This window comes from Pundamilia nyererei, unplaced genomic scaffold (genome assembly GCF_000239375.1).
Source record: "Pundamilia nyererei isolate P.nyererei 1_Seehausen unplaced genomic scaffold, PunNye1.0 scaffold00110, whole genome shotgun sequence".
Taxonomy (NCBI): Eukaryota; Metazoa; Chordata; class Actinopteri; order Cichliformes; family Cichlidae; genus Pundamilia; species Pundamilia nyererei.
The window spans coordinates 475,100-490,535 of NW_005187511.1; the positions used below are offsets into that span (position 1 = coordinate 475,100).

At 40.9% G+C, this 15,436-nt stretch overlaps 1 protein-coding gene across 1 annotated transcript in view; it reads right to left on the reverse strand.

Annotated features, from left to right (window-relative positions):
• The window catches only part of col7a1 (collagen, type VII, alpha 1), a 62,755-nt gene extending 47,559 nt beyond the window's left edge, over positions 1–15,196 (reverse strand). Inside the window, exons 1-17 of the mRNA XM_005741505.1 lie at positions 14,897–15,196; positions 7,930–8,002; positions 7,637–7,817; positions 7,393–7,549; positions 7,201–7,294; positions 6,931–7,089; positions 6,683–6,840; positions 5,602–5,731; positions 5,172–5,291; positions 4,181–4,336; positions 3,832–3,951; positions 3,588–3,737; positions 1,220–1,336; positions 879–1,025; positions 660–785; positions 403–549; positions 12–134 (exon numbers count right to left, since the gene is read on the reverse strand). Coding sequence (XP_005741562.1) covers positions 12–134; positions 403–549; positions 660–785; positions 879–1,025; positions 1,220–1,336; positions 3,588–3,737; positions 3,832–3,951; positions 4,181–4,336; positions 5,172–5,291; positions 5,602–5,731; positions 6,683–6,840; positions 6,931–7,089; positions 7,201–7,294; positions 7,393–7,549; positions 7,637–7,817; positions 7,930–7,993 — 2,149 coding nt within the window. The 5' untranslated portion in view covers positions 7,994–8,002; positions 14,897–15,196. The remainder of the gene's footprint in view (positions 1–11; positions 135–402; positions 550–659; positions 786–878; positions 1,026–1,219; positions 1,337–3,587; positions 3,738–3,831; positions 3,952–4,180; positions 4,337–5,171; positions 5,292–5,601; positions 5,732–6,682; positions 6,841–6,930; positions 7,090–7,200; positions 7,295–7,392; positions 7,550–7,636; positions 7,818–7,929; positions 8,003–14,896) is intronic.
• Positions 15,197–15,436: the final 240 nt, after the last annotated feature.

Below are 15,436 nucleotides of genomic sequence, written 5' to 3' on the forward strand. Positions count from 1 at the left end.
ATAACACTTACTGTTGCCTTGTCTCCAAGTAACCCTGTACCCCGTTGCTCCGGTAACACCTGTCCAGGTAATTCGAATTCTCCGACTATTTGCATTTATTACTCTCAGATTAGTCACCCTTCCCACAACTTGCTCTGCAATCATTAATAAAATGATTAATAAAATATAGCATCACGGTGCTTTTAAGGAAAAAACAGTGGATAAAGCCTGAACTTCACAGAGGTCCATTCAGGGTCCAAGGTTTTCAAAGATAAAAAACAAACAAACACATCTGCCATTGAGTCATCCAAAGGCAAGTGAATGTGATGATCTTTTTGTTTGTTTGTTTTTTGTTGTTGCTGAAATTGGCAGGTAAAAGAAAGACACAGGAGAATCAGAATGTCAGTAGCTTCCCAAACTCACCTGGTTTGATATTGACAGTCACCGGGTCTCCTTCGTTTTCTCCCACCAGTGCCGTGACACTGACACCATACGAGACCCCCACTATCAGGTCTCTGAGGTCAAGGGTCGTCTGGTTTCCAGGAATGAGTCGTACTTCTTCTGTTTGCGCTGACATGACATGAATCATACAGAAATTTTACCACCAATCATGTTTTTATTCATTTGGCAACAGAAGATATTGATTTGTTTTTCTTTTTAAATGACTAAGTTCAGCGTACAGTCAGTGTTCAAGATGATAACTCTGTACTGTGTGGCTCCGGCTACACCGGTCCAGCCAAGTCTGACAGTGCTGCCCAGATACTCCACCACTCGCAGGTTGGAAACCCTTCCCACTGGCTGTTCCTCTGCAAAATCAAGGGTCAAAGTGATTCCGGCACAATCAGCATGTTTATGACCCATACAGTAAATCCAAAATCAGTTTAGGGTTCAAGGCGGACCTCTGAATGTGGTGGAGACAGGTGTGGCTTCCTCACGACCTTCGAACAGGGTGTACAAGGTGAAGATATATTTTGTGTTTGGTTTCAGGCCTGTGAGCACAGAGTTGGTGGTGCTTCTTGGAAAGGACAGGCTCTGGACAGGGCCTCCTGAAGCACAAAAGAACAGTGAACAGGGATCAACTTTTTCTCACTCTATATATAATATCAGTGCAGTATATGCTTTCTGTTTCTATTTAAAGTTGGGATATAATAGAATACAAAACTAAAGCTGGCAAAGTTGGGAAAAAATCATAAGAATTCATTTTTTTCAATTTTGCTTTCATGGTATATGTATGTCTAACCTTCCCCCTCCCTCCACTCCAGCCGATACCCTTGAGAGGACTGAATGAGTCTCCAGGTGAGGCGGATAGAGGAGGGACTGGTGATAGCTGCTCTGAGGACCTGCTGCTCTTGACGCTCTGAGGGGAAAAAATAATACATTATGCAATATGTTTTGAAATGTTTATATGTACATGGGATGGCTTATTATGTTCTGTAATTGCATCTTCTGTTTAGAATGGCTGCAGACTTTCCATTCAGTATAAATAGTGGGTGACAAACCCACTTTCAAGGTACATTTGCCATACTACAAATTCTGTTCTTGCAGAATTACTACATGCATGGACTCCTGGAGCTTTTTTACTCCACAGTCACTAATTCACACACACATGCGTGCAAACACGCACACACACACACACACACACACTAAATAAGAGCAACTTATTGTTTTTGTATCTTGTGCCAGGAGGACTGAAAGACGCTTCTGCACTTAAATAGATGCCCATGATTACTGGACACCCAGTCTACCACGAGAGCTACAGCCACACGCAAAGATCTATTCCCAGACACACTTCATATGGTGTCGTGATAGATTATTATAAGACTCCATCGAACATGAAACTTGCCTTCTTTAAAGTTGATACGAGTACAATTTGTATAGGAGTAAATAGGGTAAGTACCAGGCATTTGTTGCGAATCAAATGTACTTGATTAACTGGTCATAAGCAATTGTGAGCACCTTCATAAAAAAAGACGTTCAGGTCTGTTTTAACAGATTCTCACAATCTTCCCAGGACATCCTAACAAATTCAACCACAGGTCAGACTGTGCAATGCTCAGAGAAACTGCAAAAAAAACCAAAACCTCAGTCTCTACAGGCCCCAGCTAGCATGTTAAATGAAAGTTTATGACAGTATAATCAGAAAAAGATAGAACAAGTATGGGTTATTTACAAGCATTGCCAGGGGAAAGCCTCTTCTCTCTAAAAAGAACATGGCAGTGTGGCTTAGGTTTGCAAAGTTGCATCTGAACAAGCCACAAGAACTCTGGAGCAGTTCAGTGCACCACATTTGGTGACAACCAAACACGGCACATTAGCACAAACACAGAGGTGGAGGGGTGATTTTAGTCTCTTTTGACCAAAAGACCTGGGCACCTTGCAGTCACTGACTCAACCATAATGCCTCTGTAAATCAAAGTATTCTAAAAATAAAAGTCAAATTTGAGGCCATCTGTCCAACAGCTAAATTTGGCCATGCAACAGGACAAACACATCAGCAAAGCAACAACCAAATGTCTGACAAAAGATAATAATCAAGGTGTTGCACATTATTCTTTTTGATATAACTGGATATCTGAGTGGCTACAGAGCAAAAGTGAACATGGACATGCATGCCACTCTTAAACCATTGAAAATCTATCATTTGTACAGCAGCCAGTTGCAGTATGTTAGCCTGCATATGCAAATTGTACACGTTCGTGTCAAAACAGATCTTCGTGGTTGAGGAATCTTTTGTGAAATTGCATTAAAGCTACAGTGTCAAGAAAGCAGTGTAATGATTGACAGCTAAGTAAATCAGAAACAGATTTAATACCACACCTCCGCCCTGAGGCTGTCAACGTAGTGGACAAGAAATCATCACACAGGTCGGCAGCCACGAGACAAACAAACACGTTTCTCCAATGCTGTGAATGAGCACAGGACTTTTCTTGTAACTGAGCTGCAACTACACCGATGTGTGTCCGATAAAGGTCCAGAGGTCAAAGAAAAGTTTGATAATGAAAAGGTAACTTGAAGCTTACACACACAACAAAGTGCTTTAAGAGAACATGTTGTATACATCTTAGTCCTCTGATGGCAGAACTGAGCCACAAAAAAGTTTCCAGTTCTTCATTCCCATCACTCCACTGCTCAGTGTTGTGTCCCCACAGTGACTCAAGTAACACTGGTCCAAATGAAGAGACAGCATATGGGAACTGCTCACGAGAGGCAGATGGTGTGTGTGTGTGTGTGTGTGTGTGTGTGTGTGTGTGTGTGTGTGTGTGTGTGTGTGTGTGTGTGTAACGAGGGCGTAGGTGTGCTACAAAATGTTCCCCAAACAAAACAGCCCTAAACAGTAACACATGTAGACATTTTAAAATAGAGATAAACCGCAAGGAGGATTTCTATCGCTGCTTTATTTTTCTCCCCATCTTCTTCCTGCTGCTGCACTTGGCAGGACAGGATAGAAGGCAGGAGCAAATTCAAACAGCATTCTTTATGACAATTAGTTTCTAGAGAAACGGGAAAACTGGAAAGTAGATTGTTGCCCCAACGTACTGTGAGTCACTGATGGGATGAGAACAGAGGAGAAGTTTGGTGGTGTGGCAGACAACTGAAAGCACGCCTACCTATCTTGAATCTGGCCGTTGTTGGAGAGGCCTCTGTGTTTCCCTCGTACAGTGGGATAATAGTAACAATGTACTCAGTATCTGGCTGGACACCGGACAACGTGTAGAAGTTGATGTCACCACCGACCTCCACGGTCTCTACATCACGACCTAAGTGAACAAAAAACAAAGACAAAGATGTAAAGATATGTGACGCAGTAAATAAATGCTGTTAAAAAAAATGATGTCTGATGTGTCCTTCGACCTGTAAACGGTCCCCAGACCAGACGGTACGCCCTCGCACCGCTGACACCTCGCCATCGCACACGAACACTGCCCTCTGACTCCGTCTCCACTGATAACTGCTGCACAACCTCAAGGCTCACTAGCACAAAAACATACACAGAGAGACGTGAAGATAATGTTAATATACTGAAGGTCAACACAAGGAGACAGTATCACTTAGATCAGGCACTATAATTTATCATTTCTGTGTATTTGTGGCAAACTGTACCACTTATTGTGTTTTACCTGCTGACTATGGTCGCTCACATTACAGGAACATTATATAGCAGCGGCAAAAGGATTAACAGCAGGCGAGAGGACGAACTCACGTGTGCGGGCGTTGAGGACAGACGGGGATGCAGAGTTTCGTGGGAACAAGGGGTAGAGGCTGACGACGTACTCTGTGTCGGGCTGAAGTGACTCCAAGGTGACAGATGTGGAGCCTGCAGACAGTGTCCGCTCCAACAGCTGAGCTGCCGGCTGACCTACACAGAGAAGAGCAATTAACTAATAAATGCCCTAAGAGCAATCGCAAATTATACTGTGCGCTATGTTCGAACATTCAGACAGAATGTTTTTGCCTTTAGGGCCTTGCCTGTGCTTGATTAGTCTCGAGCATACTGAGAAAGGCCGTGTGCCTGTGCAGAATGTAGGTGTCTATCTTTGCCTGGTTTCACTGTATTATAAATGTCAAACGGTGCACTGTGAATAGGTAAGAACATCACTCCATGCTGCGCATGCTCACTACAATGCACCCATTGACGTGGCAGTGTAAGATTGACAGGGTGGCTTAGCGTGGCATTCTTCAGAAGAACTGATACTGGCACAGCATGTGGTGAGAGAAAAAGCTTATATGAGCCCTCAGGGCCCACTTTCCTCTCCTGAATCACAGCCTAAGCACCCACCCAGACCTCCTGACACACCCGGGTGCTATAAATGTGAAGACAAAATGACTCACAGTCCATGACATAAGCAAAAGTTTTCTCAGTCTGCCGAGCTTCATGATCAGCGATGATAAAATGTATTTGATATTTTAGGTAATTATAAGGTTATAAACATCCCAGCTGACAGCCAGTGCCTGAGGGAAGTTAGATGTTACAGAAGCTAATGTTGATCACACTGAACCCATACTGCTACACACCCTTTGCATGGCCCCTGGATGCCATAAAAAGTAACAGTTATTGACTAGTGTTGACTTCTTTTCCTTTTTTTTCATAAATCTGCCAAGGTTAGCATCGTGGCAGGGCTATTCTGACATTATAGGATAAGAACGGATTACCAAAACAGGCAGGAAACAGAACAAATACGTGTGTGCCCGACCTTGTGGTCCGTAGGTGATTCTATAGCCCTGGACAGGAGTTGAAGGTTGATTCCAGCCCAGAGTGAGAGAAAAGAAACCTGCTTGCACCAAGCGCAGACTGGAGACACCTGGCAATGACCCTATGTGAAGAGAAAATGGGCTATTTCATATTGCAAATGGACCGATACTTATCTAGCGCTTGTCTACTTAATCTGAGAACTCAAAGCATTTTCTTATTACAAACCTAATTCATGTATTGACACTCACATTGATAAAAGTGCTTTTTCTGATTCTTAGCCACTCTTAAACCAACATTCAAATGCTCACACTTTGATTAATGGATGAATCAGAGACAACTGGGGTTCGGTAACTTGCCCAAGGATACTTTGACATTCATAAGTGTTTTGTCAGTCTCTTGTGTCTCTGTTGAGTCATTCACTTTGTACTCACTGGTCCGTTGCTTGGCAGAAACAGAGTCTCCCACACTGTTGGGGTACTGGGCGATGACAGTCACCAGGTAGTCTGTTCCTGACCTTAAACCTCGTGCAGTGTAGGTCCTCTGATTGGCAGTGACACTATCCTGCAGGTTGGGACAGGGGTGATCTTTGTAAACTGAGACTCCTAAAACACGTGTATGACTGAAAAATAAATCATCACCATCATGCCAAGGTACACAGAAGTGAATGCAATGCTTTGCTCTGCCACACTTTAATTTTTCCTTTTCCTTGAAGAAGATCCACCCATTAGACATGTTTATACTCAGCCTGAACACACATGCTTCTCGAGCAAAGCAGGATTTCGTCTGGCTCGTAAAACTGCAATTAACTGTTTCAGTGTAGGTCACATAAATGCACCTTTGCTCGTTCTCTAAAATCCTTCAACACCTGAGGTCACGTTACCTCGACATCAGTGGAAGAAGTCATGGGGTGAAAGAAACGTGCGAAGCAGACTTAGAAGACTCGTTTGGCAGGTGACAGCCATATAAAAACAACAAAGTTCAAAGATGAACCACAAAATGCACATTTTAAAGAAAAAGAAATATATTATATACTATTAAATGACATAAATCTTCTTTTATTATTTTTTTCCTGCTGAAGAAAAGATCCTGTATAACTCATTTCTTCCTTTGTTTAATAAATCTTTTTGGGACCAGCATAAAATTTAATCCATCAGTCACATCCAATTCAGTGTCAGCTAACCTGATTAAAAAACTAATGATACAATAGAGCTGTAGATGTACAGTAACTAATGCAAATCAATTTATAGTGAATCTTAAACATACTATGATATAAGTAATACACTTTATAATTGTTTAAGCTGTGTTTTACAAAATTCTAAACACATCAGTAGTTTACGGCAAGAAATGAAAAATTAACTTAGAATGTAACGTTTATGTAATCTGCTCCACTTGTCAATCATGTTGATAATTTCTTGTGAATCATCAGGTGGTGTGTAAAGGTGTATCCTATACTAAAGGAAATAATAAAGGAAGCACTTCAATCTGATTATTTGGTCGCACCCCTGAACTCACCTGACGCATTTCTGCTATGACTGGTTGACCCAGACCAGTGAGTGGCACGTGCTGGATCACATAGGCACTCACAGGGCCCCCTGCAGGACTCCATCGGAACCTGAGAGAGTCAGACGTCTGGCCTGTGAACTGCAGGTTGGATGGACCAACAAACGCCTCTAAGAAGAGAGGAGACACGGTTAAAATCACATGTAGTTTTACAATAATTGTGACAGTTTAATTTCTTTGAATTCTAATGTTAAATATACCGTCGCTAGCATAATCGCCTCCTGCTTTCGTGCAAACTTGAGAGTTCACAAGAGGAAGCAGCGTGTTCAGCAGTTTGAAGTCCCCAACAAAGAAGGTAAAATCACTGCTGGGTTGGGACGAGATCTGAGCCAGTTCATTCCTGTCTGCGCTCTTTATGCCTGTTAAAAACAAAATAGTTGTCAAAGAAAACAAAGCACTTCACCTGAAGCTCTGGTATAATTCCAGATTATTCAGAATAACTGAGGAAATACTGCAGATAAAACACACACCAACTGCAAAAACATGAACTCCCTGACTGCGCAGCTTCTGTGCTGGCTCGTTCACATTGTCCTGTGACTTCCCATCTGTGATTAGGATCATGATCTGAAAGTTAAAGAGGGTCCATAGATAAAATTAGCTAGAACTGCTACATTGAATAGATAATAATTTATCAATCATAATGGTATAGCTACTCCTTAGACCTTTGGAACATCCCGAACAGAGGCGGGGTTGAAGAAGTTATCAGAGGCAAACTTAAGGCCGTCACCAGTGCGTGTGTTTCCACCTTTATAGTTTATATTTTGGACAGCGTTGACAAGCTCAGTGCCATTCAGGTAGGCAGTCAACGTGAACTCGACTCTGATGATGGAAAAATGTGCATTAATATACAATTGTGCACCTGCCATGTGTTTTTTAGTTGTTTTGTTTTTAATTACTCTCAGTCACCTCGAGGTGTCACTGTACTGTGCAACACCGAACCGAATCCCTGACTCGCCCACGGAGCTGGCAAATGGCTTTACAATTCCAGCCATAAAGCCCTTAACCTGCAGGAAATTAGGTCGGCCAATACTGGAAGAGCCATCAACCAGGAAAACGATATCTGCAGCTTGTACATTATCACACCTGTCTGATGGACATAAAGGACAAGAATTAGAAACAGCAACATAAAACATTATGTCTGTCAGGGAAGATGTGACAGTAAGGTAAAGTGAAGTTAATCCAAACAAAAGGCATTTTACCCTGAGCTTCAGCATGTTTCACAGAGCACAGCAGGACAGTTACAGTGAAAACCCAACTCCACATCTTCACAACCTGGGACACACAAAGAACAGGTAATATTATCATTAATATCATCTCTAAAAACAGTCTGAACAAATTACAAACTGTATATAGATATTTTAATATCATCTTCATTTCTGTTAACCACTATCTATTAATAGTAAACATCAACACTGAAAATCCGGTTTCTGCTTTCTTCTTGTTCAGCTGGATTTCATTAGTCATTTGTTCCATAGCATAATTTGTGGGTAGTTCAATCCAGTAATTTGTCTGCATTTTCTTAGGATTCTAGTCATTGTTCCTGCCTATACCTGTTCTGACCTACCTGACAGCCTTTTTTTCTTGTCAGCCTCATTACTTTGAACATGTTTTCCTGTAACACAAACACGTGAGGTCTCTTTTCTTATACCAGTCTGTCCTGCAGTCCAGGTTTTGCACTGCACCAAGAAGCTCTCACACCTGGTGAGAAAGTGTCCAAATACCTACCACCCCATATTACCTCATGGACTATTAATGTTATTCATCATCACTGAAGAGACCACTACACGAACACATTACGTGAACAAGAAGCCCTGAAAGAAAGCATTGTGCATGCACTTAGAAATTAGTAACCTTGTATATATGACTGAGTGTTGTTTTAAATATTATAGTGAATGATGACCTCAGAGAAAAACCCCAAAAAACCCTGTAAATCTGAAGAAGAAAAAAAGTAAACACTATATATAGCTCCGTTAACTAATACCAACCCTTAAACAACAAGATTTACATGGTATATTTTTAATTTTTTTTACTTGTCATATTCTTGCATGTCTCTCACTAGGTATGGACTCCAAAAAGCAACAGGCTGATCTCTATGAGTCCACCTCTTGCATTCAGCAGTTTCCAGTAAAACAGCTAACGACCACAAAGGGAGAGAACAGCTAAAGATCAACGACACAGAGTGCCGTATTTCACACCCCCAGCTTTTCTTTATATGTTGGGAAGTGAGTTGACATGACTAAACAGCTTAGGTGGATTGTTTCACTATTACCTGTCTCATGCTAGCTCCACTCCGCATGCAGTTTGTGTGTTTGGTGAGTAGGTGCACTCACAGTGAGAGCAGGCAAAGGAGAAGCAAGTGTTACTTCAAATGACAGCAGCAAACAGTGAGCTGAGCCACCCTGGACAATTTGTAATTTTACTCATACAATAACAATTCAGTAAATTTATATTCTTATATGTTTTAGTTTGTTGCACTTTATTTATTAAAGTAGGAAAAGCAATGTTTAAGTCAAGCCTGATGTTGCTTCGACATAAAAAGGCATTAAGGTAGCTGCTTAAAAGGTTCAATCTAAGATACAACATGTCAGGTGGAAATTATTAATATTTAACATATTTTATTATGTGACAATATTGCACAGGCTCCTTTAGTTATTGTTAAAGCGTTAAGCAGTTATTGTTGCAAATTCCTTTTAAATATTGTGATATCATTTTGAGGTTATATCACCGACCCCTACCAGAGGCTATCCATCTTTTACATACACTCTACAAACCTCTGTGCATGTTGATCCTAAAAGAATAAAATGCAACCACCCATCCATTTGCTTCCACTTATCCTTGCTGATGATGGAGCCTCTCCCAGCTGTCATGGGGTAGGAGGCAGGGTATACCCTGGACAGATCACCGACCCACGGCACATTCAAAGCCACATTCAATTTAGAATCATGCATGCCTTTGAACTGTAAGATGAAGCGTGGGTTACCAGAGGATACCCATGCAGACACAGCGAAAACATGCACACTTCATGCAGAAAGACCACAAACTAACTGGAGCGTTTGAACCCAGAACTTTCAAGCTCACAGCAAGAAAGTCTGCATTCATTCTGTGTCAAACAAAACTTCCCGTTCATGTTTCTAATTTACACAAGAGTTTGAATTTTTTTTTTAACAGCTGTCCTTCTCATTCTCTTCCCTCCACACACACCCTTCACATAACATGCATATTCAGAGCATACATGCTTCTGTACATGTGATCATGCATCACACACCTTCCATCTTTGTTCAAAGGTGGTCAGAAAAGACTATTTTTTACAGCGAGCATCAGATCCACTCTTAAACTTCACTAGTGTAACTCATGTTGGAGTTTGGCCATAAAAAAGCTTTAACGTATCTTTTCTCCATATTTCTCTTTGGCCACTGTATGTCTGGAATGCAGATGGCAGATCCTTACAGACAATATGCACCATTCTGGAAAAAAAATCCAACAGATCCTTGATTCACTTGTAGACCGTCTTGCAGCATTACTATTCTCTACAGTGTATCTCACTGTTATCATGTTTTGGTCATAAGAAATTTCCAATATGATTTTGGTGACAGCTTTTTTTAGGTGAAGAAATTCATTCTGGATGTGGGTGTGGCGTTTTCATGAAAACCTTTGATTCATCTTTGACGCAGTCAGGCACAGCATTAAAGTTACTGAAAATAGCTGACAGATGTTGAGCCAAAGACAGAAACATCAGATCTACTCTGTAGGGATATGGTAGCTAAAGTAAACACACAATATAATGAAGGAAACATGAAAAAAAAAACATTTAAGTGGATCAAACCAATTACATATGTTGGTGGCAGGACAGCATCAGACTGGAGTGATTTTCTGAGCCTGAATGTAAAGAACAGTAACATCGTCTGACATTTGGAGACTTTTATAGCTTGGCATTTTGTTGCAACACTGACCAAAACCAGACTGACTATCAACGAGCTTTGGTCAGAGCTAACTCACATGAAAGACACATGCTGCCAGACTTGATAAGACTCACAATAAACAGAGAACTTTTGCAGTACTTTGAGTATCAAAGTTACTTCTTATTTTAACCCTTACCATAAATAGAATGTGTTACCTTTTAAATTCATTAGGATACAACTATTTTCTAATAATTGGAATTTAAATTAGTCTTAGCCTTGATCTGTCAGAAGCAAGCAGTAACCTCCTAAACCGAAAAATAATAAAGGCTACAGCTTCTTGACTAGCTCCAAAAGACACATAATCAACAGAGAGTGCTATTTTAAAAAGCCCCAAAAAACAGCATTGAAACCCATGTTTAAAAGGTCTACGCATAATTATCCCCTTAGAAAGTGGCTTAAATTTATCGGTGTGGCTGCTTTGATTGATTGGTGGTTCATCCAAATATGGTGACTGGCTGTGAACACAATTAACATTAGAGGCAGCCAAAGCTTCATTAAAGTTGAAGCTTCAATTTTTGCTTTGCTTTTCAGTTTTTATCATGTTGTTTGTTTAGGTAAGTTTATTTATTTATGTTTTGGTATGCAAGTTTTTCAAGATCTGGAATATTAATTTGTCTATGTCTGCCTTACTTAGAAAGTACTTGGGGTAAACTGCTGTTTTAAATGCACTGCATAATTAAAAGTGACTTGACCATTGAGTCGACAAACAATGGGTGACACCACGGTGTCCACCTTTAATTTACACTCTGTGGTCTGATGGTCACAAACTGCCATTTTGATTTATGACAGAATGTAAACCAGTCATATGATTGGTTAAATAACATACATGTATTCTTACTAAATGCAGTTTAAGATCTTGTAGCCGCACCTGAGGTAAGATGTTATATTGAGCTAGCTGGTAAAATTCCACATTGAAAGAAAGCTTTTATTATCATCGGATTGCCACACCCAGCTTCACAGCAGAGGCTTGCTCAGACTTCAAATAATCTAGTTACAGTTTATGTAAAGTCCAACAAAGAGTGCATCAACTTTAAGGTTATTCTTTAACATCTATAACCTCGTTTTGATTCAAATGTGCACTTTTCTGGGGACTTCTGGAGGAAAGTTTGCATTTCACGGTTCCTGATGTGCACACATGTTTAACTGCAGCAACTCTGAAACCACAAATCCCTTCTTAATACCTACTAACACCACCTCTAAAGCTCACTGGTAGATTCTGCTGTAATTATCTACTGTAAATACATCAGGACTCGTGCATTTCTACAATAACACTGCACAGATCTGCTAAATACTGTTCAGTGAAATTATTTTAAAAATGAAAAGAGACAAAAAAAAAATTCAAGAATCCAAAGTTAGATAAAAACCATTAAGACACACCACACTGAGTTTTCTAATGTTCAAACACTGCTTGAGGCCAGAAGCTCATAATCACTGATAAATGTTTATTTTTGTCCGAAACACATCCCACATCACACACAGGAAGCTTAATATGTTCCAAATGTAACCCCCCTTTCCCTTTTCAAAAATCAAAGCATCTATTTTGAGGCTCTTACACCTACAAATTTAAATTATGTACCGTTAACTCCTACCTTTTATGTTATTTTTTTCACTGTAGGAAATCTATAGAAGTTCTGTTTATTGCTGGTTTTGTAAGCCAAGTTTTGAGACTATAGTCTATATTCCCAGCCTTTTCTGAAGTACAGTGGCTAACTTACCACTTTGTAATGCGATTTAAGATGTCACCAAACACGCCATCTTATGACTAAAAGTTGCACTAAATGTTAAATGGACTACAAACAATGGATTTTTCTTCTTCTTGCTATTCCCACGATACACTCACAAACCCTTTTCTATTTTCAGGCACAAATCTGTTCACATAAAGTCCTGGTAGAAATACTTCCAAGTAATTACTGCCAATTTACAAGCCAATTGTGGGGTGACCTATTTCTGAATGTTTTTTTGATAGATGTTCATCAAGTCTATATTAACAACGTGTCTAGTCTGGCTTCCACACCTGGAATGTGTAAATTATGAACTGGCTTATGGGCATGACCACACCCATGACTAGCCACTTGGCAAATAAACCAATCAAGAGGGTTAAAGGGTCAAAAGCTCAGAAGCTGACTGCTTCTTCTTCTTCCTAAACACAAGTCCCCCAAGCCGTCAGACTCCTGAACACTCGGTGACAGGACTGACACACACACCTTCATACACCAAGTTACTTTTTCCACAATGCTCAGTCTTTTGCACTGTCTTGTTCTATCTGGTGTTACACTGTCTTTGTTTTTTTGCAATTTTTGCACATTGCACTTTATATAGTCCTGTGTTGATTGTCTGTTATATATTATATGTGGCACCATGGTCTTGGAGGAACATTGTCTCGTTTCACTGTGTACTGTACATGGTTAGAACGACAATAAAGCAACCTGACTTGACTTGAAGTCATTTTTAAAAAGAAAAAGTAATGTGTGCATAACAGCACAGACAGAGGAAGTAAAAGACATTTAAACCTGTGGAAATTGTTTAATACTCATCCTAAAGCTTCTGTTGGAAGTTCGTACAGGAGCTAGACTATGCTTTCTAAAAGCTACACTTTTAGTAGAGATGCCATTCTCCCAGGGGGGCAGCGGGACACAGGCCACTGTGCTGTGACAGAGAGCAGGATTGTGTAAGAGCCAGCATAACATCAGTCTAGGGGACAGAGAGCAACACAAGTGGACAAGGGGATGGAAGGATCAAACGGGGTGGAAATGTCACAGTAAATTACTCAAAGTCTCGAGCTAAAACGCTCAGGATCTTGTGTACTTTGTACCCAAAGGTTGATCTTGGCAACTAGAGACAAGCGCTGCTCCGAGGCCATTAGGGAATTAAAACAAAGAGGGAGGGCTAATGCAGACTTTTTTGACCCCTGAAGTCAAATATATCATCTCCCACTTCCAACAATAATGGTTCCTTTAACCAAACAAAACAAAAACCTTGTAACAGCAACATTTGAATCTTATCCATGACCCCTTGCTGTAACAAGTTTCAAAATAAGCTCCAGTCTTATCCTCCTATTTAAGCATCACACTAGCTTTGTATTACTATTATCAAAAGCCAGACTGACTGCATCTGAGAAATGACAACATTCAATGAGAAGTTATCCGTCTCATTCAAAAGCATTAATGGACTGAGACAAGTCAAATTCACAGGGCTTATAGTTGGTTTAATCCAACATAAACACAGAGAAAGAGAAACCTAAGCACGAGTAAAAATGGGCCATTGTTCATAAAATTGTTAAAGCAACTTTCTTTTCCTAAAACCTGAATAGAAAATGCTGGACAATGCACACATTAAGCACACGCGGTAACCAGCAGCAGCAGGCCTTACTTGGGATGACACACTTGGGATGAGTCCAGAGACATCCACTACCACAGTGGCACGCCAAAAAAGTTAACCAAGCATGGTTGCAGCAATGCAGCAAATTAAAAGGAGAGAGAGCGAGAAAGTGGCAGGGTGCATGTGAGGCTGTGAGGAAGACTCTAATCACTCCTTATAAATATTTTCAGGCATTTTTTTTTCTTTGCTGTTGTCTGAGCCAAACCACAGCAAAGAAAATGATGTCCTCAGAAGTAGTACAGACAGTTGAAACCAATCAAGATACAAAAGGCTGAGGAGGAAACGTAGGAGGGAGATTCTTTCGCAGCATCATGGTGTAATAATGGCCTCTCGCTATAAAAGTTCAGCTGAGGTCAAGATGTTATGAACGTCTAGTTACACTAATGTGGGTTCAGAGCAAAATTATGTTCTTTCATTCAAAAGGCAGTGGCGCTTACGATTTATTAAGACTCCTGTGCCTGATTCTCGTTATCATACAGAATACAGAAAAGCCAAGCATTTAAAAACACTTGTAATTATGAGAAGGGTGAAAATTAGGTGATGAATGTTCTGGATGTTCTTGTGCCAAGTGAAGCATTTTTTTTTCTGATGGCAAAGCGATGGGCTTAAAGGGGCGGTGTACTGGCTACAGTTTGGGTAATTCCCCATTTGCACAGTTGCACTTACCAGACTGCAAGGTGTGCAGAGTAAGTGAATGCAGTGCACACATGCATAGCATTCTTATATAGACTGTCATTAGTAGTCTTCAGTATAGAAATGCATGCAAACTGTGCACGAACTGCACCCAAGCACAAGGGCTCCCACAGAACACAGTTTCCACTTATCTTACCTGGGGATCTCTTCTCCTTGCACCCGACTGCAGCCTGCCGCTCCCCACCTTTCCACCTGTGGCATATCCACCAGCCCTGGATTTCCGTGCAGTATTTTGACCACACAGACGAGAATCACAATCCCGGCGTCCAAAATCACAACTTCAAAAAGGTAAAAAGCAATCCAGTGGAGCTCAAACGCCCAGATCCTGTTGCTGCATCCCGGTGGAGGACCGTCAGATGTGAACGCTATTTCTGAATCCCGAGGCAGCGCTGCTCAGCGTGGGCTGAACTCAAGCAGGAGCAGAACAGTCCAGACTTGCTCGGATGCCTGAAGGGGAGTCCTGAGCTCTCCCTTTCTGCTGCCTTTTTTTAACCTCATTCTCTTTTCCTGTCGTCCCTCCCTGCTGCTGACTGAAAAGCAGCCCATGCAACCGTTTACATGTGAACAGTAATCTCGTTACTTCTACCTGGAAAACTTCTGGTCACATGATTTTTATCCTGCTGTAGACCGACTTGGAAAAAGTTATGTGCACCGGTGGTACTATCACAAAACAAAA